The sequence below is a fragment of the Meles meles genome, chromosome 1 (assembly GCF_922984935.1).
Source record: "Meles meles chromosome 1, mMelMel3.1 paternal haplotype, whole genome shotgun sequence".
In the NCBI taxonomy this organism is placed as follows: Eukaryota; Metazoa; Chordata; class Mammalia; order Carnivora; family Mustelidae; genus Meles; species Meles meles.
This window is the reverse complement of record NC_060066.1, coordinates 144122976-144150765: the sequence shown is the minus strand read 5'-3', so window position 1 is coordinate 144150765 and position 27790 is coordinate 144122976. Positions and strand designations below refer to the sequence as shown.

General features: G+C 34.0%; 1 protein-coding gene across 1 annotated transcript in view; it reads right to left on the bottom strand.

Moving 5' to 3' along the window:
- Positions 1 to 27790, bottom strand: part of COL24A1 (collagen type XXIV alpha 1 chain) — a 395306-nt gene that overhangs the window by 224088 nt on the left and 143428 nt on the right. Inside the window, exons 22-24 of the mRNA XM_045980771.1 lie at positions 9006 to 9059; positions 6751 to 6795; positions 2183 to 2236 (exon numbers count right to left, since the gene is read on the bottom strand). Coding sequence (XP_045836727.1) covers positions 2183 to 2236; positions 6751 to 6795; positions 9006 to 9059 — 153 coding nt within the window. The remainder of the gene's footprint in view (positions 1 to 2182; positions 2237 to 6750; positions 6796 to 9005; positions 9060 to 27790) is intronic.

The window sequence follows — 27790 nt, the reverse complement described above, 5'->3', positions numbered from 1 at the left end:
TGAAAGGTAGAAGATTAAGTTCAGGGTACCATGCACAGTTAATCTGACAAGAATATATGTTTTATTTATAGAAATAGGAAATTAAACCATCAATCGCCATTTAAAAATTAGTAATTATATTGCAGAATAGAGTAGTAAGATGTTAAGGTGCACTGAACAATATTATAGTCACTAAAAACATATAGATAGCTACTGAGTGCTTGAAATTGGCTAGTGTGAACTGAAATGTGACGTAAGTATAAAATCCCTATTATATTTCCAAGACTTTGTAGCAAAAAGAATATAAAATATCTCATTAATAATTCTATTGATCACATGTTGAAATGATACTATTTTCTTATTTGGGGTTAAATAGAATATATTACTAAAATTGATCTCTTTTTTCACTTCTTTATTGTGGCTCAAATCTGTGATTCATATTATATACTCTATTGGCTAGTGCTGATTTTAAGCATTGAAACCTAATACTCATATGACTAATCAATTTGAAATGAACTTTCAAAGACTACACTAATTTTCATTTTAATTTCTGTAGGCACTTGGATATACAATAAAGAATGAAGCATTGCAGTAGTTTATATCCTAGTTTTTGACAATTCACTAGATAGTTTTCTTAGAAAATCTGGGGTCAGAATGATATATAGATTATTAATTTTCTTGCATTTCCCCCTCCTTTCCCAACACCCCTTTCAAATTCCAAGGGAGATGAACTGTTTTGAAGTTCATAGTCTTAGGGGAGGTTTGGGTTAACAGGCAGAAAGCAGAAGTTGCTTGCAGATTACCTGCATTCCTGCTTTAGTTTTCAAAGAGCTGAAGATAGGAGGTGAGTTGGTCTTTGAGGGCAACAAGAGAGAGAGGAATATTTCCCCAGGCCTAGGAAGAGAAGAGAGATCCTAGGGTTCTGTAAAAGGTGGTATGACTCTTAACCAACTCCCAGGTGCTCCCCCCAGGAATGCCAGGTTCCCCAAGGGAACACCAGTTCTAGTGAATAGCTATGTGATACACCAACACTAAAATTTCAGGGAAAATATGAGGAGCTGAACAGTAAAGAACTCTTCTTCTTCTGGGGAACAAATCTAAAAGCTTGGGTGATTCTAGAAAGGAAGCAGGATGTCACTATGACTGAGATTCAGTTTCTGGCAAGTTTGACTGGATGGTAGCTCACAGGTGGGTTTGTTTAGAGCTCTCTGGCAATATAGTGATTAATCTCAATCAAGCAGAATTAAGCTTTCTGTTTATAAATACTGTGTTTCCATTTTTGTGTATAACTTGAAAGTCAGGTACACATATTCCCCCGGGATAACTGCAGCCACAGAGAGACAGGCTGACACATCAGAAAATAGTTTAGTTCGTCTTCCTTTGTTAATTGACCTCAAAAAATATTGTTCATCTGTTTCCTAGATTCTAGGATCACAGAAACAGTTTGCTATAAATGATGATTTCTAACTTTAAGAAATTGAGCTATAATGCTATAAAAATTTTCAATTTTTCCTAGAGTTTAAAATTTGTATAAACCACCAATTCTTATAAGCTAGTTTCCTTTAGACCTTAGTGTTACCCCTATAAAACCAGTGCATTACCTTATATTTGTTGGTGTTTAAAAGTCACACAAAACTTGGAAACAAAGCAAAAAAGTAGGGGCTGCATTCTTTCAATGACATAAAGTAGTGAAGGCCACCTAGTGATTTTCTAGGGAATGGACTTACAATCACTATATAATTGCTTGAAAGACCCAGAGTGGTAGGGGAAAAAAAATATCTATCTATCTATCTATCTATCTATAGATATAGATGGTAAACTTATTAACTTGTAGAATTCTGTCCAGTGAAATGGACAGCCCCCCAAATTGTGGTTTATTTTATATCTCACCACAAATTTAGCAATTCTTTATTAAACTGCATACCTATCCAAATAAAGATATAGATATAAACACAGTCACATTATAGATATTTATAAACACACATATATAGATGTAGATATAGAAATAAAGATATAAACGTAGATGTAAATATAAAGATATATAACTTTTCAAATGTTATTTCAGTCAGTTTTAACATATCACTGGTTCCCTATTAATAAGTTGAACAAAATCTTAGATGTTCATTTTATATTTTTATGAAAGTCATAATTTTATCTTTTTGAAAACTATACTTTATAACTCCTAATAAGTCAGCTACTTTACCTTTAAGCCTTCTGGTCCTGGTTCACCTGCAAAACCCTTTTGACCTGGTTTTCCCTAGAAGAGAACAGGAAAAAAAAAAAAAAAAAGGTATGTTTCATGATTTTCATTTTTGGAAATTTCCAAACATTTACGAAATTCAGACCATTCTATGAGATGAAACACTTGATAAATGTATTTCAGCATACCCATTAGTATTCATTCTACAGTCTTTAACTGTCTACTATGTGCCCTACACTGTTCTAGGGGTTGGGGATTGAGGAATGCACTACTCATACCTGCATTCATAGAGCTTACATTCCAATGAAGACGATACCACTTAATAAAATAAGTAAAATATGTAGTATGTTAGGTAGTGATAAATGTGAAGGACATAGAATTAAGCAAGGAAGGGAGATACAAACTGTTTCAGGAGTTTTGTTCAAATTTTTTATAAAATTGCCAAAGAAGACCTCACTGAAAATAATAGCATCTTTCTTTGCTGATAGGATTGTTCCATTACAAAGACTGAAATTAAGATGCTGATGAAAGTGGGAAACAGCTGAGTCAATGTTTTTCAGTAGACAAAAGGATAAGATATGTAGTAAACAAGTGGAAGCTTGACCTAGCAGAAAAACGGCCCGTTCATTCACAATAACGGGAGGGAAGGCCAAGTAAATGGTATAGACAGAGAGATAGATAGAAGCAGTAGTAGAAACTTGTAGAAGTTCTCTGAAAACTTCAATCTTCTCAGGGAACTGGGATGCAAAGTAATGGGCTAAGAATGAAAAGTAGAGAGAAATGAATGGAGTTAAGAAGAGAGAAAGTATAAAATAATAATTAGAAAATTAAAAGTAAATGAGTATGGAGGGGCACCTGGGGTGTTAAGCATCTGCCTTTAGTTCAGGTCATGATCTCAGGGTCCTAGGATGGAGCCTCGGATCAGGCTCCCTGCTCAGCAAGGAGTCTGCTTCTCCCTCTGTCCCTCCCAAACTTATGCACATAATCTCTCAAATAAATAAATAAAATCTTTTAAAAAAAAGTGAATGAGTATGGGAATAGAATCAGAATGCAATCAAAGTGATAATTTAGTGTTTTAAGCATGATGCGTAGGGATGTGAGGTCTCTGAGGAAAATAGGAATAATGGAAAGGCAATCGGATCAATGGATTAAAATTTCTACTGGGACTATTGGATTGGTTACAAGATAGAATGCACTAGAAAGAAAGGAGATTATGTTTGGGGAGTAAGAAGTCTGAAACTGGAAATAAGGAGAAGCTACTATTATTGGCAATGACAAGGTAAAGGTCATGACTCCAGCAGGTAGTACCCAAAGAGTAGAGAATAAGATCACTGAAGGAGAGGAAATCAAAATCCCAGACACTTGGTAGATCAATCCATAGTATGTGATTCCTACTATCAAACTGATATCTAATATACAAAATTATATTAAGAAGATCACTATGCCTCAATCAATGTGTATGACAAATTCAATTTGAGAGTAAAAAAAGTGTGGGGGGCAATTTCTAAATAGAATACTAATTTCTAATGCCTATCATGTATTATTGATTTGGATTTTATTATTGCTATCCATAAACAAATACTCCTATTTTTCTCTATCAAAAAAATTGATAGAAGTACTAAATATAATTTTAAGTTCCCGAAGTTTTTATATGTAGTTAAAGTACAATAAAAGCTGGAGGATTGTTTGGTTTGGTTTGGTTTAAGAAAGAAAAATAGGAGTATTTGTTCTAATTTTTACCTCTACCTTGCTTGGAATTGTCTAGTGGTTTTCTACCAAGCACAAAGTAAAACAAAGGACCAAAAATCATCCTATTATTGTTGAATATCAATTGCTCTCTAATCAGAGATAGGTGAAGAAATGTAATGAAGAGTCTAAATTATTAGATTTGTCTATGATATTTACAGAATTTTAAAGTAATACACTTAATTCACATTGTTTCAGTGTGAATATTTCTTTTATCTCAAATAATGTAATACTCAAGCATTATAGTATATTAAGAAATAGTTATACATTTTATCACATTATGAAAGGAATCTCATGGGAATCTGTATCAGCACATTTAAACTCTATTTGAAATCAAGGAATTCAGGGCATTAGTGCTGAAGTCATTACTTCCGGTCCATTTAAGTTCTGCCATATTAGTTTTATCCTGAGCAGGTTATGTTTGAGCATGTAATAGGAAGGCCTTATTTTAATATTTTTAAAATGTGGACAATATCCTGCAGGGTTGTTTTCAGGGTTAGAAATGATTCATGCGACATACTTCGAGCAATACTAGGTTTAAATTTATCTTCAAACAACAGTAGCAACAAAAGTAATACCTATTAAGACTGAGTTGATGCTATCGTGAGTGCTGTGAAGTGTGTAAACCTGGTGATTCACAGACCTGTACCCCTGGGGATAAAAATACATTATATGTTTATAAAAAAAAAAAATTGGAGGGGGAGGCGAACCATAAGAGACTATGGACTCTGAAAAACAACCTGAGGGTTTTGAAGGGTCAGGGGTGGGAGGTTGGGGGAACAGGTGGTGGGTAATAGGGAGGGCACGTTTTGCATGGAGCACTGGGTGTTGTGCAAAAACAATGAATACTGTTACGCTGAAAAAATAAATTAATTAAAAAAAAAAAGACTGAGTTGATAAGAGGCAAATGTGGTTTTCCTGTTTTCTAGAGAACTAAATTTTAAATGAGGTCAATTATACTGGGCTCAAATAATAATAATCTTTCTGTTATATAACTCACGCCACATAAAAATGAAATAAAAACTCTTTTTCTTTCAGTGGGATAGTGTAGTATATGTACTAGTGAGGTAAAGGTGCAAAGGAAAGATTTATTGTCTCCTTAAATGTAAAAATGTTTTAAGAGCCTGCATGTTATGATGTTCTCAAGAAAAAAGAATGAGATGTATTTCATGTGAGTCTAAATAAATGTGATACACACACCTTAATTATTTCATAATAATGTATTCTTTGGTCATGCATGCCCAAATTCTTAAAGAGCTAATTTTCAGAACTTGAAAATAGGTAATTCATGTATTACCACACAATATTATCTGAAGAAAAAGTTGACAGAAAATACATCTTATTTAGGTTCCATAATTTTACTGGCATGTTTAGAAAACAGAAATTCCCAGAATATCACTAGAATGGCTACAGTTTTGAGAAACTGGTACCATTTAATAGGTTAAATAGGTTTAATAGGTTTAATAGGTTAAATCTACAAATTCTATTCCTTCTAACCTATCTTATGACTTAAATAAAAATAAACTTTTCTTAAAAATTGTTTGCAATATTAAGTAATCAAAGAATTGTCTCTCCTGGTCTTGTGATAAAACAGCAATACATTTCTGATATTCTTATTTTTTGTCATTAATTCTTAATAAAAGTAAGGAGAGAATCCATTTAGCTTTAAAAGACCATTGTCTTCTTTGCAGAAATGTCTGTTCATGTCCTCTGCCCATTTCTTGATTGGATTGTTTGTTCTTTGGGTGTTGAGTTTGCTAAGTTCCTTATAGATTTTGGATACTAGCCCTTTATGAGGACATGGAGAAGCAACATGGGGGGGTAGGGGGATAGGAGAAGAATAAATGAAACAAGATGGGATTGGGAGGGAGACAAACCATAAATGACTCTTAATCTCACAAAACAAACTGGGGGTTGCTGGGGGGAGGTGGGATTAGGAGAGGGGGAGCGGGCTATGGACATTGGGGAGGGGAGGCGAACCATAAGAGACTATGGACTCTGAAAAACAACCTGAGGGTTTTGAAGGGTCAGGGGTGGGAGGTTGGGGGAACAGGTGGTGGGTGATGGGGAGGGCACGTTTTGCATGGAGCACTGGGTGTTGTGCAAAAAGAATGAATACTGTTATGCTGAAAAAAAAATAAATAAATATTATTAGTATATTAAAAAAAAAAAAAAAGACCATTGTCACATCAATTAATCCTTAACAACTAGAAGGAGAATTTTTTGTTGTTTTTACTGAGAAGGGTAATTCCAGTGGAACATTTACATCAATTAGATTATTCAAGAATTCTTCTCAAATATAATTGTAGCTCATATTTTTCTAAGATCATTCAAAGAGATTAAATTCTGCCATTTCTGAGTGACAAATTGCTAAGAAATATATACAAACTAGAATTAATAGCCAAAGTTAAAATATCAATCTTCTTTTCTTTTTAAGATTTATTTATTTATTTGAATGAGAGTGAGCAAGGCATGAGCGGGAGGGACGGAAAGAATGGGAGAGAGAATCTGAAGTCGACTTAGTGCTGAACCCAGAGCCAGGTGTGGGGCTTGATCTCACAATCCTGAGTTTTGAGAAACTTTATAATTAGCACAAATTACTAAGACCATAAAACTACTGAAGGAATAAGCAGATATACAGTAGGCATATCATTTAAAATATTGCTGGAAAATTCCAGTTATAGGCTTATATTATTTAGAGGGATTGTATGGTTATAGTATTTTTTGTCCTTTATTACAACTTAAAATTTGGTGCTATTAAAAGACATTCACATAACAGTTATTTTAAGAGAAGCACTTTTCAAAAGTATTTATATGATACCTACTCTTGGCCCCAGTTCTCCAAAGGGTCCAACTGGTCCTTCTTCTCCCTTAAAAAAAAAAAAATCAGAACACATCATGGCCTGAAATAAGTATTTAAAAAGGTAAACCCTTATTCTATTTATTCTGAAATCTGAAACTCACTGAGATGTGATGAAAATAATGCTGTGACTTTCTTGTATTTCATTTTCTTAAAGATTTTGTTTATTTGAGAGAGAGAAAAAAAGAGAGAGACCAAGCAAGAGTGGTGATATGGGGGGTAGGGGCAGAGGGAGAAACAGACTCCCTGCTGAGTGGGGAGTTGGAAATGGGGCTGGATCCCAGGACCCTGATATCATAAGTTGAGCCCAAGTCAGATGTTTAACCCACCAACCCACCCACGCACCTCAACTTTCTTGTATTTTACTCTGTCATCCCATAACGTTTTAATATTTTGAGTGACAACACCACATCTACTCTAAAGGGCACTATTTGTTTTTAAATTGGTAGATCATAAAAGTTATATATAGAAAGTTGAGAATTAATAAGAGTGAAAGTAATTACGATCTATCACAAAATCAGGATATTTGTAAGGGGCTAAATATCTAAAATATATGAAGAACTTACACAACTCAACACCAAAAGCCCAAATAATCCAACTAAAAATGAGGACCTGAATAGACATTTTTCCAAAAACAACATACAGATGGCCAACAGACATATGAAAATATGCTCAGTATCCCTCGTCATCAGGAAAATGCATTGAAAACCTAACAAAGATTAGGAATCATAAATTAAGGATTACCTTTACTTGCTTGGGCTCAATATCTCTTCCATACAGAGAAAAAATTAAGTTCTTAATAGATGGAAATCAATATACATTGGTATATTAAAAAGTTATTGGTACAGGACATGTTTGCTCTTGGCATATTTTAATACTTCATTCATTCTATACATATGGTTTTGAGTCTTAGTTCTGTTTTCAACAATATACAACAATACATTGGATCCTACTGAATGGAGTTAATAGAGCTACTTCTTGACTAACTTATAGGTCCAGTATTCTTGGGGTGAAGCCAGTTATAATGTCATAAAAATGCAAAAATCTTGTTCATTCTTCTAAGGATCAAAAAAATGTATGAGTGGATAGAGAATAGAGAAACATAAAAAAAGAACTTTTATGGGAGAGGGGGAGGGGGCTATGGACATTGGGGAGGGTATGTGCTATCGTGAGTGCTGTGAAGTGTGTAAACCTGGCGATTCATAGACCTGTACCCCTGGGGATAAAAATACATTATATGTTTATTAAAAAAAAAAATTTGGAAGGGGAGGCGAACCATAAGAGACTATGGACTCTGAAAAACAACCTGAGGGTTTTGAAGGGTCAGGGGTGGGAGGTTGGGGGAACAGGTGGTGGGTAATGGGGAGGGCACGTTTTGCATGGAGCACTGGGTGTTGTGCAAAAACAATGAATACTGTTACGCTGAAAAAATAAATAAAATGGAAAAAAACAAAACAAAAAAAAGAACTTTTATATATTATTCGCTAAGAAAATTAAAAAGTAATAAATGTTTTTATTACATGTATTGACATATTTTCTAAAACATAATGACTTTTCACCTTTAAATAAAAAGTTGATGTTACCATATCTGAACAGCATCCGTAGACGTATTTAGTATCATGTATTCTATTTTATTTATTTGATCAGTAAACATTTTTGCTCAATTCAAAATTCAATTAAAATAAAATTGACTATGAGAGGGGGAGCGGGCTATGGACATTGGGGAGGGGAGGCGAACCATAAGAGACTATGGACTCTGAAAAACAACCTGAGGGTTTTGAAGGGTCAGGGGTGGGAGGTTGGGGGAACAAGTGGTGGGTGATGGGGAGGGCACGTTTTGCATGGAGCACTGGGTGTTGTGCAAAAAGAATGAATACTGTTACGCTGAAAAAATTAATAAAAAGGAAAAAAAAAAAATAAAATTGACTAGATCACAAATATAAAACAGATACAAATAGTAACTATATTCTAGTACATATGAGTGAGATTCTAGCTCATATTCTTCAGATATTCCATGGAGATCAGTGACACAAATTACTTAATGAGTTCACAACCCTGAAAATGTTCCAAATCCCACTCCATAACTGCCAATATAAAGTGGTTAGTAACCTGAAATCCTCAGTGGCAAGAACTGTCCACATTAAAACAATGTTTTTCTTTTAAAAAAAGGGAAAATTGGAACCGAAGCAATTGCTGACTAGATATTTATTTCTTCCATACCTGAAGTCCTTTGAGACCAGGAGGTCCCGGAGGTCCCCTATTTCCAAGGAGTCCCTATAAAAGCAAAATAAGCACAAATAATAAAAACTTAAGCTCAATTCATATTTTTCAATCAGCATGAATCTGAGATGATAATACAATTTGGTACCATTCTTTTCCAATTATTAAGTTATCAAAATGAATTCAGAGGGTAGGTGAGCAGAAAACTATAGGACATCTAACAAATTGGGAAAGGTAGGATAAACATTTTTTTAAGCATGCTGGTGTTCAAATAATGTGCTCAGTATGTTACTCTTCAACCAGACACTCAGAAAAAGTAGTTCTAAATTTAAAACAATGAGTACAATTGTTAATTTGATAATAGTACAATAAATACATAATAGAGTATCCACAAAGTCTAAAAACAGATGGAAGAGATATGCACTATTTTAATATCTATTAAGAGACTAGCGGAATCCAGGGCACATTATTCTCACTACATGTTCCTCAGCTTATTTCCCTTCTTAATACAAACTGGTAAAAAGAGGGCAATCTGCAGAAGAAAGTAACAATCTGAATGTGATTAGGAATTTCACAATTAAAAAACTTTTGTTAATCAAAATAAAAATAAATGTTGTTAAAAATCAAATGCTCTCTGAATAAAAATTCATTAATGTCCTTTAAAAATATCTATTTCAGAAAACACCCTACAGTATCTATTTAAAATGGTGACATTTTTCTTCTTCAGTTCTGTTTCCCTAACTATACAATATGTCTGCAAAGCTTTAAGTAAATCTCTTCTAAAAACTATCTTTTGCATTATTGTTTTTAGTGATTCTAAAACCATTAAAGGATTTAATCTAACTTTAAGTGTACTAAATAACTATGCCAATTGTGACTCTATCCAGGTGGGTTTAATCTTTAGTTCTGAAATGCAGCAGAGTGATAAACTGCACAAGAATCTTGTCTTCATATTATACCTTGTTCTATCATTGCTATGTTCTAATATAATAAAAAAATGAAAAGCTCTTGGTCAGTTTAGTATATGTGCTGCCAAAGCAAACATCTCTTGGTCAGTTTAACAGTCTATAATACGTTAGTACAAGCTTATGTATAGAGCACCATTTAAGAAACTATGACTGGGGCACCTGGGTGGCTCAGTGGGTTAAAGCCTCTGCCTTCATCTCAGGTCATGATCCCAGGATCCTGGGATCGAGCCCCGCATCGGGCTCCCCACTGAGCGGGGAGCCTGCTTCCTCCTCTCTCTCTGCCTGCCTCTCTGCCTACTTGTGATCTCTGTCTGTCAGATAAATAAATAAATAAAATCTTAAAAAAAAAAAAAAGAAACTGTATGACTTTAGGCAATAACATTTTTGTGCAGCTATCTTATTTTTTTATTGGAAGAGATGGATTAGATTATTGAAATGGGTGTATGTTGTTTGATGCAAGTCCAATAACATTCTCAAAAGACTCCTAATTTTTTTTCTGGCTTTATCTTATTTTTCCTTCCATTTCCCTTATGTTTGTCTGTTTACTTTTTATTTTTTTTTCTTTTAAAATTTAGGTCTTATTTATTTACTTGTTTGTTTGTTTGTTATGTTAGTCACCATAGAGTACATCATTAGTTTTTGATGTAGTGTTCCATGATTCATTGCTTGCATATAACACCCAGTGCTCCCTGCAATACGTGCCCTCCTTAATACCCATCACTAGACTAACCCTTCCCTTTGAAACCCTCAGTTTGTTTCTTGGAGTCCATACTCTCTCATGGTTTGTGTCCCCCTCTGACTTCCCCTTCATTTTTCCCTTCCTTCTCCTAATGTCTTCCATGCTATTCCTTATGTTCCACAAATAAGTGAAATCATATCATAATTGACTTACTCTGCTTGACTTATTTCATTTAGCATAATCTCCTCCAGTTACATCTATGTTAATGCAAAGGTTGGGTATTCATCCTTTCTGATGGCTGAGTAATATTCCATTATATATATGGACCTTATCTTTTTTTAAAAATTTTTATTAACATATAATGTATTACTAGTCCCAGGGGTACAGGTCTGTGAATTGTCAGGTTTACACACTTCACAGCACTCACCATAGCACATACCTTCCCCAGTTGGACCACATCTTCTTTACCCATTCATCTGTTGAAGATCATCTTGGCTCTTTCCACAGTTTGGCTATTATGGACATTGCTGCTATGAGCATTGGGGTGCATGTGGCCCTTCTTTTCACTACATCTTATCTTTGGGGTAGTAGTGCCGTGGGTCATAGGGTAGCTCTATTTTTAGCTTTTTGAGGAACCTCCACACTTTCCAAAGTGGCTGTACCAACTTGCATTTCCCACCAACAGTGAAAGATGGTTCCCCTTTATCCACAACCTCTCCAACATTTGTTGTTTCTTGTCTTGTCAATTTTTGCCATTCTAACTGGTGTTAGGTGGTATCTCAATGTGGTTTTGATTTGAAATACCTGATGGCTAACGATGATGAACATTTTTCCTTGTGTCTGTTAGCCATTTCTAGGTCTTTGGAGAAGTGTCTGCTCATGTCTTCTGCCCCTTTATCTTGATGTGATTATTTTTTGGGTATTGAGTTTAAGAAGTTCTTTATAGCATCCTAATTTTACTTAGGGAAACACTTTCTCCTCACTCAGCCCACATGATTGACAGGAGGTGAGTCCACCCCTGACTAAATTTGAGGGTTGACATGTGACATGTATAAGTCAGTCAGCATATTCTACACCCAAGAAACAGTGATTGGTTCAGTAATGAGCCAGAAACCCAACTCAGTCTAACTAAAGGAAATTTTAGACTACAGTGGAACAGCTGGAAGTTGCATTAAGGATGGTATAAACCTAAAGAGTGGGAAATCATGAAGTAGAGAGAGCCCAGGAATGCAATCCATAAATCAACAAATGAAAAAAGCAGGAGTAATTGTATTCTAATGATATTGTTCGTGGTCCTGTATTTAGTTGTTTGAATTCCTAAACTTTTCTCATATTTATATGATCACATTTAAATTGGTTTTCATTACTTATAACCGAAAGAATTCTGACTGGTAAAATGATTTCTAACTCTTTAATATCCAAAATACTCTTCTAGATCTCTAAGTGATACATTTTAAATATTTAGACTGACAAGTTATGGGATCAGCATGTTGTGATATTTCCATTCTATCACAAGACAGCTAATGCTTAATTATTTAATTCACTGTTCATTCATTTTTTTAATACAACATTTATTAATTTTCCACTCTGCATTAGGTCCAATAAACAGCACAATATTAGGCCCTGAGTATACAAAGACAAAACACAGTTCCTATTCCCAATGAATTAATAATTTCCTAAGGATGGTGATGCTTTAAAATAAAAATTAGTAAATAAGAGTTGTAATAGAAAAAAAGAGAGTTGTGATAGAAGTAGAAGCAGAAGCAAAGTATAATGGGAACTTACATGAAAGAACAAAATCTTTTCTGGGAGGGTCAGAATTTTTATCGTGAGAGTGTAAACACAGATGGTAAAAGTATGGCAAAAACAAGAGAGTGGTTATCTATAAATGCAAGATGGGAAGAGGCAGACATGATTAGTGAGGGATACTCAAGAAGCTTATAATGGTTCATTTCTTAATATAGTTTGTTTTATTATCATTGTTTAAACTATGTGCATGTTTCATATTTGTCATGTTAAATACACAAATTCTTTTTTTTTTTTTATTTGAAATATATAGAATCTGAAGTTGAGTCTGGGCTTGAATTCCAGCTCTGAAGATTCCTAGGGCTATAGCCCGAGTTTCCTTATCTGTAGAATCATGTTGCCATCATCATCATAAAGTTATTGCAAGATTAAAAAGGTATATTGCAAGAAAGAAAAAGGTACCTTGAATATAACAGGGACTCAATAAATATTAGTTTTCTTCTCCTTATGGTGTTTGTAACAGTCTTTTAACTGATATTGCACTTATCTATCCTATATATTCATCACATTCATATTTATAATTTGCTATTGTTATTCTTCCAAAAATAAGTTTCATCATCTCATCTCTCTCAAAATCTTCCATAGAGTAAAAGAGTAGAGTTTTTGTATATAACCGGAGTTAAGTTGTAATCAGCTTAAAATAGATTGCCATAACTAAAAGAGGTTTTAATGTAAGCTCCACTGTAACCACAAAGAAAGTATCTATAAAAGATAGACAAAAGAAAAGGAGAAAGGAATCAAAGCATATCATAATAAAAATTCAACGAAACACAATTGAAGACAGGAAGAGAAAACCGGAATAAAGAAGCTATAGACATAAAACAATTGCAATTAACAAAATGGCACTAGTAAGTCTTTCTTATTTGTAATCACTTTAAATGTAAATGGATTAAAGGGTACAATCAAAAGACAGAGTGGCTGAATGGATTTTAAAAAGATACAATTATATGATATCTACAACAGACACAATTTGGGTTTAATGACATATGTCAGATGAAAGTGAAACATGAAAAAAGACATCCCATGCAAATGATAACCAAAAGAAAGCAGGTGTGGCTATACTTACATCAAACAAAACAGACTAAGTAAAGAAACGTTATAAAAGACAAAGAAAGACATTAACTAATGACAAATGGGTCAACTTGCCAGAAAGACACAACAGTTATAAATAAATAAGCACCCAATATAAGATACATGAAATAATTATTGACAGAAGTGAAGGGAGAGAGAGAAACACAATAAATGCAAGAGATTCCAATGCCCTATTTTCAATGACTGATAGAACAACCAGACAGAAGAGTAACAAAGGAATAGAAGACTTGAAGAACAGTAAAATCAAAAGGACCTAATAAACATATAAAGATCATTCCACTCAAAATAGCAGAATACACTTTCTTTTCAAGCACATACGGAACATTTGCCAGTACAGATCACATAGATCATATTTTAGGTCACAAAACAAACCTTAACAAATTTAATAAAGTTAAAGTTGAAATTATACCAACTATCCTTTCTAACCTTAGTGGAATGAAACTAGAAATCAATAGCAGAGGAAAACTGAAAAAGTCACAAATAAGGAGGAAATTAAACAACATACTCCTGAACAAGCAATAGGCCAAAGATGAAATCAAAAGGGAATTTAGAAAATATCTTGGGACAAATAAGAATGAGAATACAATATTCCTCAATTTATGGGATAAAATAAAAATAAAAAGAGTACTAAGAGGGAATTTTAAAATGGTAAACAACTACATTAAAAAAAGAAGAAAGATCTCAAGTAAGCTACCTAACTCTATACCTCAGGAAACCAGAAAAAGAACAAAGTAAACCCAAAGTTAAGAGGTAAAAGGAAGTAATAAAAATTAGAGCAGAAATAAGTGAATAGAGGATAGGAAAACAGTAGGAAAAAAATCAACAAAACTGACAAAACTTCAGCTAGACTAACAAAAAGACAAGACCTAAATAAAATAAAAAACAAAAGAGGACCTTAAGATACTAATATGAACAACTGCATGCCAACATTTTGATTAACCTAGAAGACAAAAGATAGAAGATAAAATTCCTAGAAACACATACCCTAACAAAACTGAATCATGAAGAAATACAAAATCTAACAGATCTCTAATGAGGAAATTGAATCAATAATAAAAAACCTCCCAAACAGGAAAAGCATAGAACCCAATGACTTTACTGGGAAATTCTACCACATATTTTTAAAAAAGAATTAATTTAAATCCTCTTTAAACTCTTTTAAAAAGCTGAAGAGAAGGGAATACATTTAAACTCATTTTACAAGGCCAGCATTACTCTGATATCAAAGCCAGACAAAGACACTACAAGAAAAGAAAATTACCTGCCAAATTCTCCAGTGAATATTGGTGTAAAATCCTCAAAAAAATACCAGCAAAATGAATCCGACAACACATTAAAGAATCATATACTATAACCAAATGGGATTCACCCCTGGGATATAAGAATTGTTTATATAAGAAAATCAATCAATGTGATCCACCACACTAACAGAATAAAAGATAAAAATAACATAATCATGTCAATAGATGCAGAAAAAACATTTGACAAAATTTAATACCCTTTCAGGGTATTAAAATAAACTAACTAAACTAAACTAAAACTAAACTAAACTAAAAATAGGAGGGGATTACCTCAACTTAATAAAGGTCCACAGTTGATATAATACTAGATATATACACAGTTGATATTAGAGGAAAACTGAAAGCTTTTCTCTAAGATTAGAAGCAAGGCAAGAATGCTCATTCCGATCACTTCCATCCAACACAGTATTAGAAGTCCTAGATAGGGCAATTAATCAAGAAAGAAAAAAAACGTACACAAGAAGGAAAGGAAAAAGTAAAATTTCTGTTCACAGTTGACATCATCTTGTATGTAGAGGATTCTAAAGATGTTACTAACATATTGTTAGAACTAATAAATGAATTCAACAAAGTTATAGAATATGAATTCAACATACAAAAACTAGCTGCATTTGTATACACTGACAACAAACAATTTGAAAAGGAAATTAAGATAAAAATCCCATTTATGATAGCATCACAAACAAAATACTTAGGAATAAACTTAACCAAGGAATTGAAATATACAAAACACTGAAAATTATAAAACACTGAAAATTACAAAACACTGCTGACAGAAATTAAAGATGACACAATTAGTGTAAAGATCTATCATGTTCTTGGACTAGAAGACTTAATACTGTTAAAACATTCATACTACCAAAAGCAATCTACAGATTCAATGCAATCCCTGGTAAGAACTAAATGGCAAATATAGGAAAAATAATTCTATTATTCATATGGACATTCACATGTCCTCCACAAAGGACACTGAAGAACAAAAAGAATCTTAAGAAAAAAGATTGCTGGAGGTCTCACATCTCTTGACTTCAAAATATATTAAAATGTTATAATAAAAGTTTGTTACCAGCATAAAGACAGATATAAGGGCCAATAAAACAGAACAGAATACTCAGAAATACAATCACGCACATATGATCAGTCTTTGACAAGAATGCTGAGACTATACAGTGGGGAAAAGATAGCTTCTTCCACAAGTGGTGATAGGAAACCTGGATATGCAAAATCGGACCCTTCTCTTATACCATACCTGTGAATCAACTCAAAATGAGTTAAAGAATTAAATAAAAGACCTGAAACCACAGGCAGAAAGCTCTACTACATTGGTCTTAGAATGATTTTTTAGATTTCACACAAAAGCAAAGACAACGAAAGCAAAAATAGATGGGTAAATACTTCTACACAGAAAGAAAACAATCAACGTAAGTGAAGAGGCAGTTTACAGAATAGGAGAAAATATGTGTAAACTATAAATCTGGTAAGTGTTTAATATCTAAAATATATAAGGAGCTCCTACAATCCAACAGCAAAAACCAAATAATCCAATTTAAATAATGGCCAAAGGACTTTAAGAGAAATTTCTCCAAATAAAACATAAAAATGACCAAATGTATGTAAAAATGTTCATCAAAAATCATGAGGAAAATGCAGATCAAAGCCACAAAGAGATATCACCTCATACCTGTTAGAATGACTACTATAAACAAACAAAAAGAAAATAAATGTTGAGAGGATGTAGAAAAACTGGAACTCTTAAGAGACTATGGACTCTGAAAAACAACCTGAGGGTTTTGAAGGGTCAGGGGTGGGAGGTTGGGGGAACAGGTGGTGGGTGATGGGGAGGGCACGTTTTGCATGGAGCACTGGGTGTTGTGCAAAAAGAATGAATACTGTTACGCTGAAAAAATTAATAAAAGGGGGAAAAAAAAAAAAAAAAAAAAAAGAACAGTTTTCCCCCAACTTCAGTGTAAAAAAAAAAAAAAATAAAATGGGCAATGGATATCCTTTATCTTATTAAAAAAAAAAAAAAAAAAAAAAAAAAAAAAAAAAAAAAAAAAAAAAAGAAAAACTGGAACTCTTATGCACTGTTGATGGGAATGTAAAACAGTGCAGCCACTATGGAAAACTGTGTGGAGATCCACCAAAAATTAAAAACAGAACTACCATATAATCCAGCCATCCCACTTCTGGGGATTTATCCAAAAGAAATGAAAGCAGGAGCTCAAAGAGGTAACTGCATTCCCATGTTCAAGGCAGCATTACGCAATAACTTATAGGTGGAAACAACCTAAACATACATTGATGGATGAATGGATAAAGAAAATGCAGATATTTAGACTATTGGGCAATGGACTGTTATTTAGCCTTAAAAAAGAAGGAAATTCTAACATGTGCTACATCATGAACCCTGAAGACGTTATACTAAGGGAAATAAACCAGTCACAGGAGGACAAATAATGTATAATTCTATGTATATGAGGTATCTAAAATAGTCACCGTCATAGAAGCAGAAAGTAGGATGATGGCTGCCAGACGTTGGGGAAGGTGGAAATACAGGGTTGCTGTTCAATGGGTACAGACTTTCAGACATGCAAGATAAAAATGGTCTAGAGATTCACTGTAGTTAATACATATCGTTAATATTATTGTATTATACATTTAAAATTTTGTTAAGAGAATAGATTTTGTTATGCGTTTTTATCACTACAACAAAACAAGATCTTCTATGAGCTTATTGGCTTATTAGTATTTAAACTTCTCAGCTTTATATTTAAGATATGTCACAATCCGACTCCTAACTTTTTTTTTTTAAGACGAGTGGGTTTCCTTTTGCCCTCCATCCCTGTGTTTATTTTTGTACCTGTTATATAAAAACTTTCATTCCTTGACTCTACCTGGCCAGATTCAACCCACCCAACTCAAAATCCCAATTTTTCTTCAAAGTTTCTCAGAAAAATGGTCATATGAGTCATTCTTTCCCCTTCCTTTGAGCTCCTTATTGTTCGCTTATGTGCTGCCTAGTTGTGTTTTTTTAACTTTTCACATGTGGAAATCTCACGCTTTCAGAAAATTACAAGTTCCTAGCAGACAGAAGACCATGTTTTAATCTTGTTTTCAAGTGACTGTTTAACACAGTACATTGTTCATTGTACAAACCTGTAAGTATTTCTTAGCTGACTAAATGATGTCTGGAGAATAAAATAATAAATAATATCAGAAACCTTGATTTAGCATATTAAATATGAGTCTTCAGGGTGGGGTCAAGGTGATCTTAGAAAACTACTTAGAGTTATACATTTTCCTCTTACCATGTTAGCTCCCCTCTATACAGATGATCACATGACATATTTTAATAATTAAGTGTGAAGGTTATTTTCATACATTGTGTAACATAACTTCACAAATAGGCTTTCTCTAAAACCTTATCAGAGATGATATACAATGAAAATAACAGCCTATTTTACCATCTCTAATTCCATAGCCAAAGTAACAACACATATACAGGAATAAATAAATTATTCCTCTGTTTACTAGAGAACAGAGAATATATTTATTGGATACTTCCTACAGTAAGCAGCAAAGGATGTGGTTTTTCTAATGTTGTGGGATGCTTGAAAGCAGATGGCCAAATTGGGTAGCTCTTAAAAAAGGCTCGCTAAACTATGTTTTGTATCTATATACACACATACATATACACACATTCTTGCAATCAGTAGAATCATAATCAACACAAGTTTCCAAACTTCATTTGAGGTTTTTTTAGTCAACTGGCGGAAAATGAAGAGAAAATAAAAGGTTTCTTTAGAGCTGTGCCAAATTCCTCTGGAAAGAACTCAATTTGTCTACAAATAGGGTAACTATATATTTCACATAGAGTATACAGAATTGTCTTGATGACCGCCTTGAATAACGTCAATGGAGTTTTAGTAATTTATATTGTCCTTATTTTCCAAACAAGATATGTATATTAAAATAAAGGAAGTTTTAAGATGCTTCCATGATACAGTATATACTACTAAAGAAACTCATCATGCTAACAGAGTCAGTATGTTAGACTCTTTCTTTCCCTTCTGTTTCTAGAAACAATTTCAATAAAAATAGGAAACACCAAGAAGAAAAACATAACCAGACCCCTCTTAAACTATAAGACAAATTCATGTCCCTCTTCCTTTAAAATTTTCTGGTCCTTTTCATCTTTTCTGAAATATTACTTAAAGTTTAGTGATATATAAACAATCAATTAGTCTAAGAACATTGTTGCTGATGGGACTTCAAGTTCATGTTTACTGAATAAATTTAAAGAATCCACAAAGTGATTATTACTCATTGGAAATTCAACCACTGTTATTCATTAAAATGTCTGGTTTTCAGGGTTTTTGTCCCACTCTTAAACAACATAATTCTAAGACTAAAATAAGGAATGAGTAGGAAGTTTTAAACATCACTGTTGTAATATTATTCAAGAGGGCAGTTGGATTTTTTCAGTTCTCTGACATTTTTCTTGACAAAACTCAAAGTGAAACAAAATTTCCAAACTGAAAAGAATTTAGAAAACTACCTGGTTCTTCACCTGGTATGATACGCATTCTTGAAAACATTAAGTTTAATTATTATTTCCTCTTAAAGTAATTTTCAATTTCCTAGAGCAGAATCTGTTTCCTTAATTATTATCTAGGCTCTCATAACACCTCACCAACTCTTTCATATAGCATTTCTTATATTTTGTAGTTTTTTGTTTTTGTTTTTTTGTTTTGTTTTGTTTTTGGATATTTTGCTAAACTGCTACCTCATCCAAGGGAGGAACCACAATTTAGAATCTTTATAATCTCATATTTACTGCTTGTATGAACACATAAAAGAAACATATTATATGTTAAATGAAATACTAAATGAATGGGTGAATGGTGTTTATATATGCATCAAGTTCAAGTATGTAGCAGGTGAAGGGTTAAACATTACAGAAGTTATCAACTCTATTCTTTATACTACAGTTCTCTCTCAACATCCCCTCATGCTACTATTTCTACTTTCAAGCTTGGTTTACTGCTATTTATTGATTATTTCCACCTTGATGTCAAACAGTACTTCAAACTAAATATACCCAGAATGAAATTTCTTATATTCCCCATCCTTCAAACCTGCTCCTCCCAAGTTCCATATTTAAGTCAATGACATCAGTAACCCAAGTCACAGTCTCAGTAAAAGAGACTTCCCTGTCTTTGGCTTCCCTTTCCCCCATCATCTTTGTTTAATAAATTACCAAGTTGTATTGTTTCTATTTCCACAATAGCTTTTAAATACAGTTATTCAATCAATCATCTATTCAGTCAATATCTGCTGCATTCTTATTCTATGCTATGGATATTATTATGGTTATTGTGATGTTTATAAAATCAATTAGTCTCTTCTCTCAAAAGCTCATAGTCTAATAGAGGGATAAGCAAATCAGCAGTTACAATGTAAGAAGGTAGCTGCTTAACAGATTTTTTTTCAGGAATATAGAGAAAGGATATCTTGATCGACTTGTAAGAAAGAGGGAAAGTTTTCTGGACAACGTAGTATGTGATGTGTAAGTGTTAGCTAGATGAAGCAGGGCACAAGAAGGTAGAGAGATAACCAGACAAAAAGGACAGCACACTGGAAGCTTTGAGATTTGAACAAGAATGGCATGGTTTGGTACTCAAAACAGCTGGAGTAGTGCTTTTGGAAGAGTGCTGGTAGCTGTGACTATAGATAATAGAGTTAAAGAGAGAGGGTAGGTCATAAAGAGCTTGTGTAAAAAGTAAAAAAATACAAGCCTTAACCTTGAAGTTGTGGAGATCACTGAAGGTTAGAAGGATAAAAGTGACATGATAAGAGCTGTACTATACAAACGTTATTCCATCAGCAGCTTGGAAGCAGATTTGAAGAAATACCAGACTGGAGGCTAGAAGAACAAATGAAGGATTATTACTAATGCTGGTGAAAAATAAAAATGGCCTAAACTACAACATTAACAGTGAGAATGGTTTTAAGGGCAAAGGGGAAATTTTGATTCAAGGGAGAGATCAGTGTAAAGGTGATAACTGATGCCACGAAGTTATTCAGAAGTTAAAGGAGAAGTTTTGATGGAAAACATGTGTGGAACTTGAATACTGAGGAAGAAGAGGGTATTTCTTCTATGGAGACAGAAAAGAAGGGAGAAAACACTGTTGTATATATGGAAAGTTTGTAGGTGGTCAATAGGGTTATCAGATAAAATACAGGATGCTCAGTAAAGTTTGAATATCATATAAACAATGAATAAATTTCAGTGTATGTTCCACATACTATACTTCCATCCTCTCATAAGTTTCCTTTTCCTGAATTCCATAAATCTCCCTTGTCTGTATGCAAATTCCTACTCATGTGTCATGTCAGCTCATGGGCTACCTTCTCTGCAAAGCATAATCTGAATTCCCTATCCCATTACTTGCACAGTATTACATATTGTATATTACTCATATGGTCATTATAAAGGTTTCCTTGCATATCTTTCTCTAGATTATAAGTTTTTTTGAAAGTAGGGATCAACAATTTTCATCTTTGTAGATGGTCGAGCATCTAGTACAATGGCTGTCATACAAAAGGTAGTCAATAAATATTTGCTGCCTGAATGTTCTATTTCAGATCTTTATAATTCTTTTCTTTTTCTAGTTTATCTCCTTGCCTTAAATTTCCCTCTGATTTAAACCATCTTCCGTGCTGAAAGCTATTATTTTTAAAATGTAAATCACCTAGGACACTTTACTACTTAAATATCTTTGATTATTTCATGATGCCCTTGGATAAAGTGGAAACACTTTAGCATTGTAGTGAATGTTTTCCATGGTTTCATCCCAAAGCTAAGTGGTTAAGAACTCAGACTTTAAATCATACCTGGTTTAGAATTCTGGCTAAGTCACTTGATAGTTATACGATGGCGAGACAAAAACTTAACCATCTATAAAGTGAGGATAATACCTACCTCATAATGCTGTTGTGAAGATTAAGTGAGATGTGCATAAGACATTTACTGTAGTGTTATAGTACTTAACACTATAGCACACTAACAAATAGTTATTAATATCCTTTCCAGCTTCATCTCCTCTCAGTTTCTCTATACTCACACTCATCTTCCACAGCAGCAATACTGTACTTCATAACCTGTCCATTCTCTAAACTTCAGGCTTTTTCGTCCTTTCATGTCTTTATTAACAATACATTGTTTACAATGTTCATTCTATGTGAGTCTGCATGGTAAACCTAGATATTTAAATTTTTGTTATGGAGAGATAATCCAAGATGATGGCATAAAAAGACCCTGAAGTCACTTCCTCCCATGGACACACCAAATTTACAACTACATATAGAATAATTCTGAAGAAGAACTGAAGGCTCATTAAACAGCATTCTCAGCATTCTATACAACAATAGATAAAGGAGCACACACAGAAGGGCAGGACAGATAAAGACAAGGTAACAATGGGAATGCCATTCCCAATGTGGTAACCTGTAGTGGGGAGAGATACCACTCACATGCAGATTTGCCACAATGAGGCAAAGAGAAAGCGCAGTGGTTTAAAGGGAAACTAGACTGTAAGTAAAGGAAATCCATTCAGTAACCCTAGAATGACTGTCAAATGGGTAGAAAACTGTTGAACTCTCACCAAAATCAAAAGAGCTGGTGAGCAGCATTTTTTACATTATCCTTCCATCTTGATGGTGCAGAAAAGAACAGGGTACAGGTACTCTAGCTGATCTGGTGAGGCCATCCCAGTTCACCCTGGTGTCTGGGCCCATACCAGCTCCAGCTGTCCCTAAAAGGTGGCACTGCACAGCATGCTCAAGGCCCCCATACCTGTGACACAGTTCCAGCTGTGCTATTACTACAATCTTGGCATGGTATGCTTTGGGATTCCACAGCCTTTGTCTAATCCTGCCATCCCACCAAAGGGACCTTGGTAGATGCCTGGGAACCCCTCACCTGTGCTTACATTAGCTCCAGCCATCCTATCAAGTCAGCCCCAGCATGGCATGCTATGGGACTGTATAACCTGCACCAGATACCACCCCACCAACGTGGCACTGGCACAGCACATCCTGAGCCTCCCCCACCAGCCTTTGCCTACTCCTTGTGCCTACTCCATCTGTCCAAACAAAGTAGCCTCCTGCACAAGATTCCCAGAACCCCTCCTAGCCTCTGGCCACTCAAGCTCTAGTGTCCTGTTAAGATGGCCACAGTGCAACAATTCCAAAGACCCTCCTAACCCATGCTTGCCAAAGCTGCCAAGCACATCTAGTGTATAAAGGGGATTTTTCTACACAAGGTCACTCCTTCAAGACCAAGAGATGCAGCTGTTCTACCTAATTTAGAGAAACAAATACAGAAAGTAAAAAAAAAAAAAAAAAGAGGAAACAGAGGAATATGTCACAAACAAAAGAACAAGACCAAAAACTAGGAAATAAGCCCTAATGAAATGAAGATAAGTAATTTATCTGATAAAGAGTTCAAAGTAATAGTCATAAAGATGCTCATCAATCTTGGAAAAGTAGAGAAACACAGTAAAAACTTCAACAGAGATTGAAAATACATAAAAGAACAAATCAGCACTGAGGAATGCAATAACTGAAATAAAAATATACTGAGGAGAATCAATAGCAAATTAGTTGATACAGAAGAATGAATCAACAAACTGAATGAAAAAAATATAGTGGGAAATACCCAATCAGAACAGCAAAAAGAGAAAAAATCTTTTAGAAATGAGAACAAGGGACCCATGAGACAACATCAAGCATACTAATACTCACATTAGGAGAAGAGAAAGAGAAGGGGACAGAAAACTTATTTGAAGACTTCCTTAACATAGGGGAAGAAACAGACATCCAAGTCCAGAAAGCAATGAGTCCTCAACAAAATGAACTTAAAGATATCTAAACCAAACATATTTTAATTAAAAATATTATAATTAAAATGGCAAATTTAAAGATAGAATCTTAAAGGCAGTAAGAGAGGGCACCTGGGTGGCTTAATTGGTTAAGCATTCAACTCTTGACTTCAGCTCAGGTCATAGTCTCAGAGTCCTGAGATCAAGCCCTGTATTTCTCTCTCTTCCCCTCCCTCTGCCCCTACTACCCCCAGCTCACACACATTCCCTCTGTCTAAATACATACATACATACATACATACATGAAGGCAGCAAGATAAAAAATAAATAATTACAAACAAGGGAAACACTATAAGACTGTCAGCTAATTTTTCAGCAGAAACTCTGGAGGTCTGAACAGAGTAGCAGGATATATTGAAAGTGCTGAAAGGGGAAAATTTACAACTGAGAATATTCTACCCAGTAAGGTTATCATTCAGAATTGGAGGACAGATGAAGAGTTTCCCAGACAAGGAAACAAAAGAAGTTCATCAGCACTAAACTGGCCTTACAAGAAACATTAAAAAGTCTTGAAAAAGGAAAGTTCATATTTAGAAATAAGGAAATATATGAAAGAAAAAAATCCCACTGGTAAAGGCAAATATATACAATAACGGAGTAAATCAGCCACATGAGAAGTTAATATGAACCTTTAAAGACAAAAAGCAGTAAAATCAATTATAAATATAGTAAGTGGTTAGGAGTATACAAAATAAAAGATGTAAAATATGATATCAAAAAATATAACACTGGCAGACAGAAGAGATGTAATGTTATTAGAATGCATTTGAACTTAAGCAATGATCAGCTTAAAATAGACTGCTATATATAAGGTCAATACATGTAAACTTCACAGTAATCAAAAACCAAAATCCTACAGTTTATACAAAAAAATCAAGAGAACAGAATCGAAACATAATACTAAAGTAAAACATCAAAACACAAAGAGAAGAGACCAAAAGAAGAAAGGAACAGAGGAGAACTAAAAAAATGACTAGAAAACAACAAACAAAATGGCAATAAGGACATACCTATCAATAATTACTTTAAATGTAAATGGAATAAACATTCCAATCAAAAGCTACAGCGTGACTGAATAGATAAGAAAAACAAGACTCATCTATATGCTGCCAACAAGAGACTCACTTCAGGTCTACAGATATATATAGACTGAAAGTGAAAAAATGGAAAGAGATATTCCACACATATGCAAATGAAAAAAAAGGTGGAGTAGTAATACCCATAAATGACAAAATGGATTTTAAAACAAAGACTGTAAGAATAATACAAGAATGGCATTACATAGTGATAAAGGAATAAATCCAAGAGGAGGACATAACATTGATAAATATTTATGCACCCAACATAGGAACACCTGAATCTAGAAAGCAAATGTTAACAGACAAAAATGGAAAAATTAACAGTAAAGTAATAATAGCAGGAGACTTTACTATCCCACTTACATCAATGGATAGATCATCCAGGCAGAAATTAATAAAGAAACACTGGCCTTAAAGGACACATTAGACCAAATAGACTTAATAGATATACATATGGAATATTTAATCCGAAAACTATGGAATACACATTCTTTTCAAGTGCATGTGGACTGTTCTCTATTACAGGTAATTTATAAAGTGACAAAATAAGTTTCAATAAATTCAAGATGATTGAATTATGTCAAATCTCTTTTCTGACCACTAGAAATCAATTACAAGAAAAAAATTAGAAAAAACACAAACACATAGAAACTAAGCAACACACTACTAAACAACCGATGGGTCAACAAAGAAATCAAAGAGGAAATTAAAAAATACCTTGAGACAAATGAAAATAGAAACATGACTTTCCAAAAATCTATGGCACACAGCAAAGCATTTCTGGGAGGGAAGTCCACAGCAATACAGGCTTACCTCAAGAAACAGGAAAAATCTCAAATAAACAATCTATTTTTACACCCAATAGAACTAGAAAATAAACAGAAAAAAAAAACAAAGTTAAGAGATGAAATAATAAAGATCACAGTGGAAAGAAATGAAATAGAGACTTAAAAAAAGACAATTAAAAAAATCAATGAAACTAAAAGCTGGTTTTTTGAAAAGATTTTAAAATATTGACAAACCTCTAGTGACACTCATCAAGAAAAAGGAGAGCCCAAATAAAGTAAGAATGAAAGAGAAAACATAGTCAGTATATTTTTTGACATCGGTCTTAGCAATATGTTTTTGGCAAGGCAACAAAAGCTAACATAAAGAAATGGTATTATATCAAACTAAAATGGTTTTGCACAGTAAAGAAAACCATTAATAACAAAAAAAGCAACCTACTGAATGAGAGAAAATACTTGCAAATCACATATCTGATGAAGAGTTGATATCCAAAATACATAAAGAACTTACACAATTTTTAAAAGATTTTATTTATTTATGAGAGAGAGAGAGAGCGCGTGAGTGCACGCATGCCAGGGGAGGGATAGAGGGAGAAGGAGAAGGAAATTCTCCCTGAGCAGGGAGTCCAACACAGGGCTCCATCCCAGGACCCTGAGGTCATGACCTGAGCTGAAGGCAGATGTTTAACTGACTCAGCCACTCAGGTACCACTACACACTTTAATATAAAAAGCAAATAAACAGGGGAGCCTGGGTGGCTCAGTTGGTTAAGCAACATCAGGTCATGATCAGGTCATGCTCCTGGAGTCCTGGAATCAAGTCCCTTATCCAGCTCCCTGGCTCAGCAGGGAGTCTTCTCTCTCTGACCCTCTCCCCTCTCTTGCTCTCTCTCTCATGCTCTCTCAAATAAATAAATAAATAGCAAATTAAAAACCTGGTTAAAAAATGGGCAGTGAGGGGCACCTGGGTGGCTCAGTGGGTTAAGCTTCTGCCTTCAGCTCAGGTCTTGATCTCAGGGTCATGGGATCAAGCCTCACATCAGGCTCAGCAGGGAGCCTGCTTCCCCGACCCCCACCTCTCTCTGCCTGCCTCTCTGCCTACTTGTGATCTCTCTCTCTCTCTGTCAAATAAATAAATAAAATCTTTAAAAAAAAATGGGCAGAGAACTTGAACATATAAGTTCCCAAAGAAGACATATGGTATCAACAGGCATATGATAAAATGTGCAACATCACCAATTAGCAGGAAAATGCAAGTCAAAACCATAATGAGATGTCAACTCACACCTCTCAGATTGGCTATTATCAAAAAGACAAAAAGTAAGTGTCAGCAATGATTAAAGAAAAGGGATTCTCATACATTGTTGATAAGTATGTAAATTGGTACAGTCACTGTGGAAAATAGTATGGAAGTTCCTAAAAAATTTAAAATAGAACTATCATGTGATCCAAAAATTCCACTTCTGGGTATTTATATAAACAAAATGAAAACACCAGTTCAGTGATATATGCATCCCTATGTTCACTGCAGCATAATCTGAATAGCCAAATATGGAAGTAACCTAAGTATCCATTGATAGATGAGTGGATAAAAAAGATGAGCTAGAGATATACAACAAAATATTACTCTACCACAAAAAAAGGATGAAATCTTGCCATTTGAGACAAAACAAATGGACCTAGAAGGTATTATACTAAATGAAATAAGTCAGACAAAGACAAATGTCATATAATTTCATTTACCATAGAATCTGGAAAACAAAAATGAACAAATAAAATAAAACAGAAACAGACTCATAGACGAAGGAAACAGTTGATTACCACAGAGGACAAGGGTCAGGTCAGGGAGACAAAATAGGTAAAGGACTTAAGAGTTAGTTACAAACTTCTAGTTAGAAAATAGTAACTTATGGAGAGATCATGTACAGAATAGAGAATAAAGACAGTATTTCAGTAACTTTATATGGTGACAGATAGTAACTATACTTATTGTGGCAATCATTTCGTAATATATTAAGTTGTCAAATCATTATGATATACACAGGAAAATTAGAGGGTACGTCATAATTATACTTCTATAAATAAAATTTTAAAAGAAAGAAATTTTGCTAATTCTTAGTAATATATA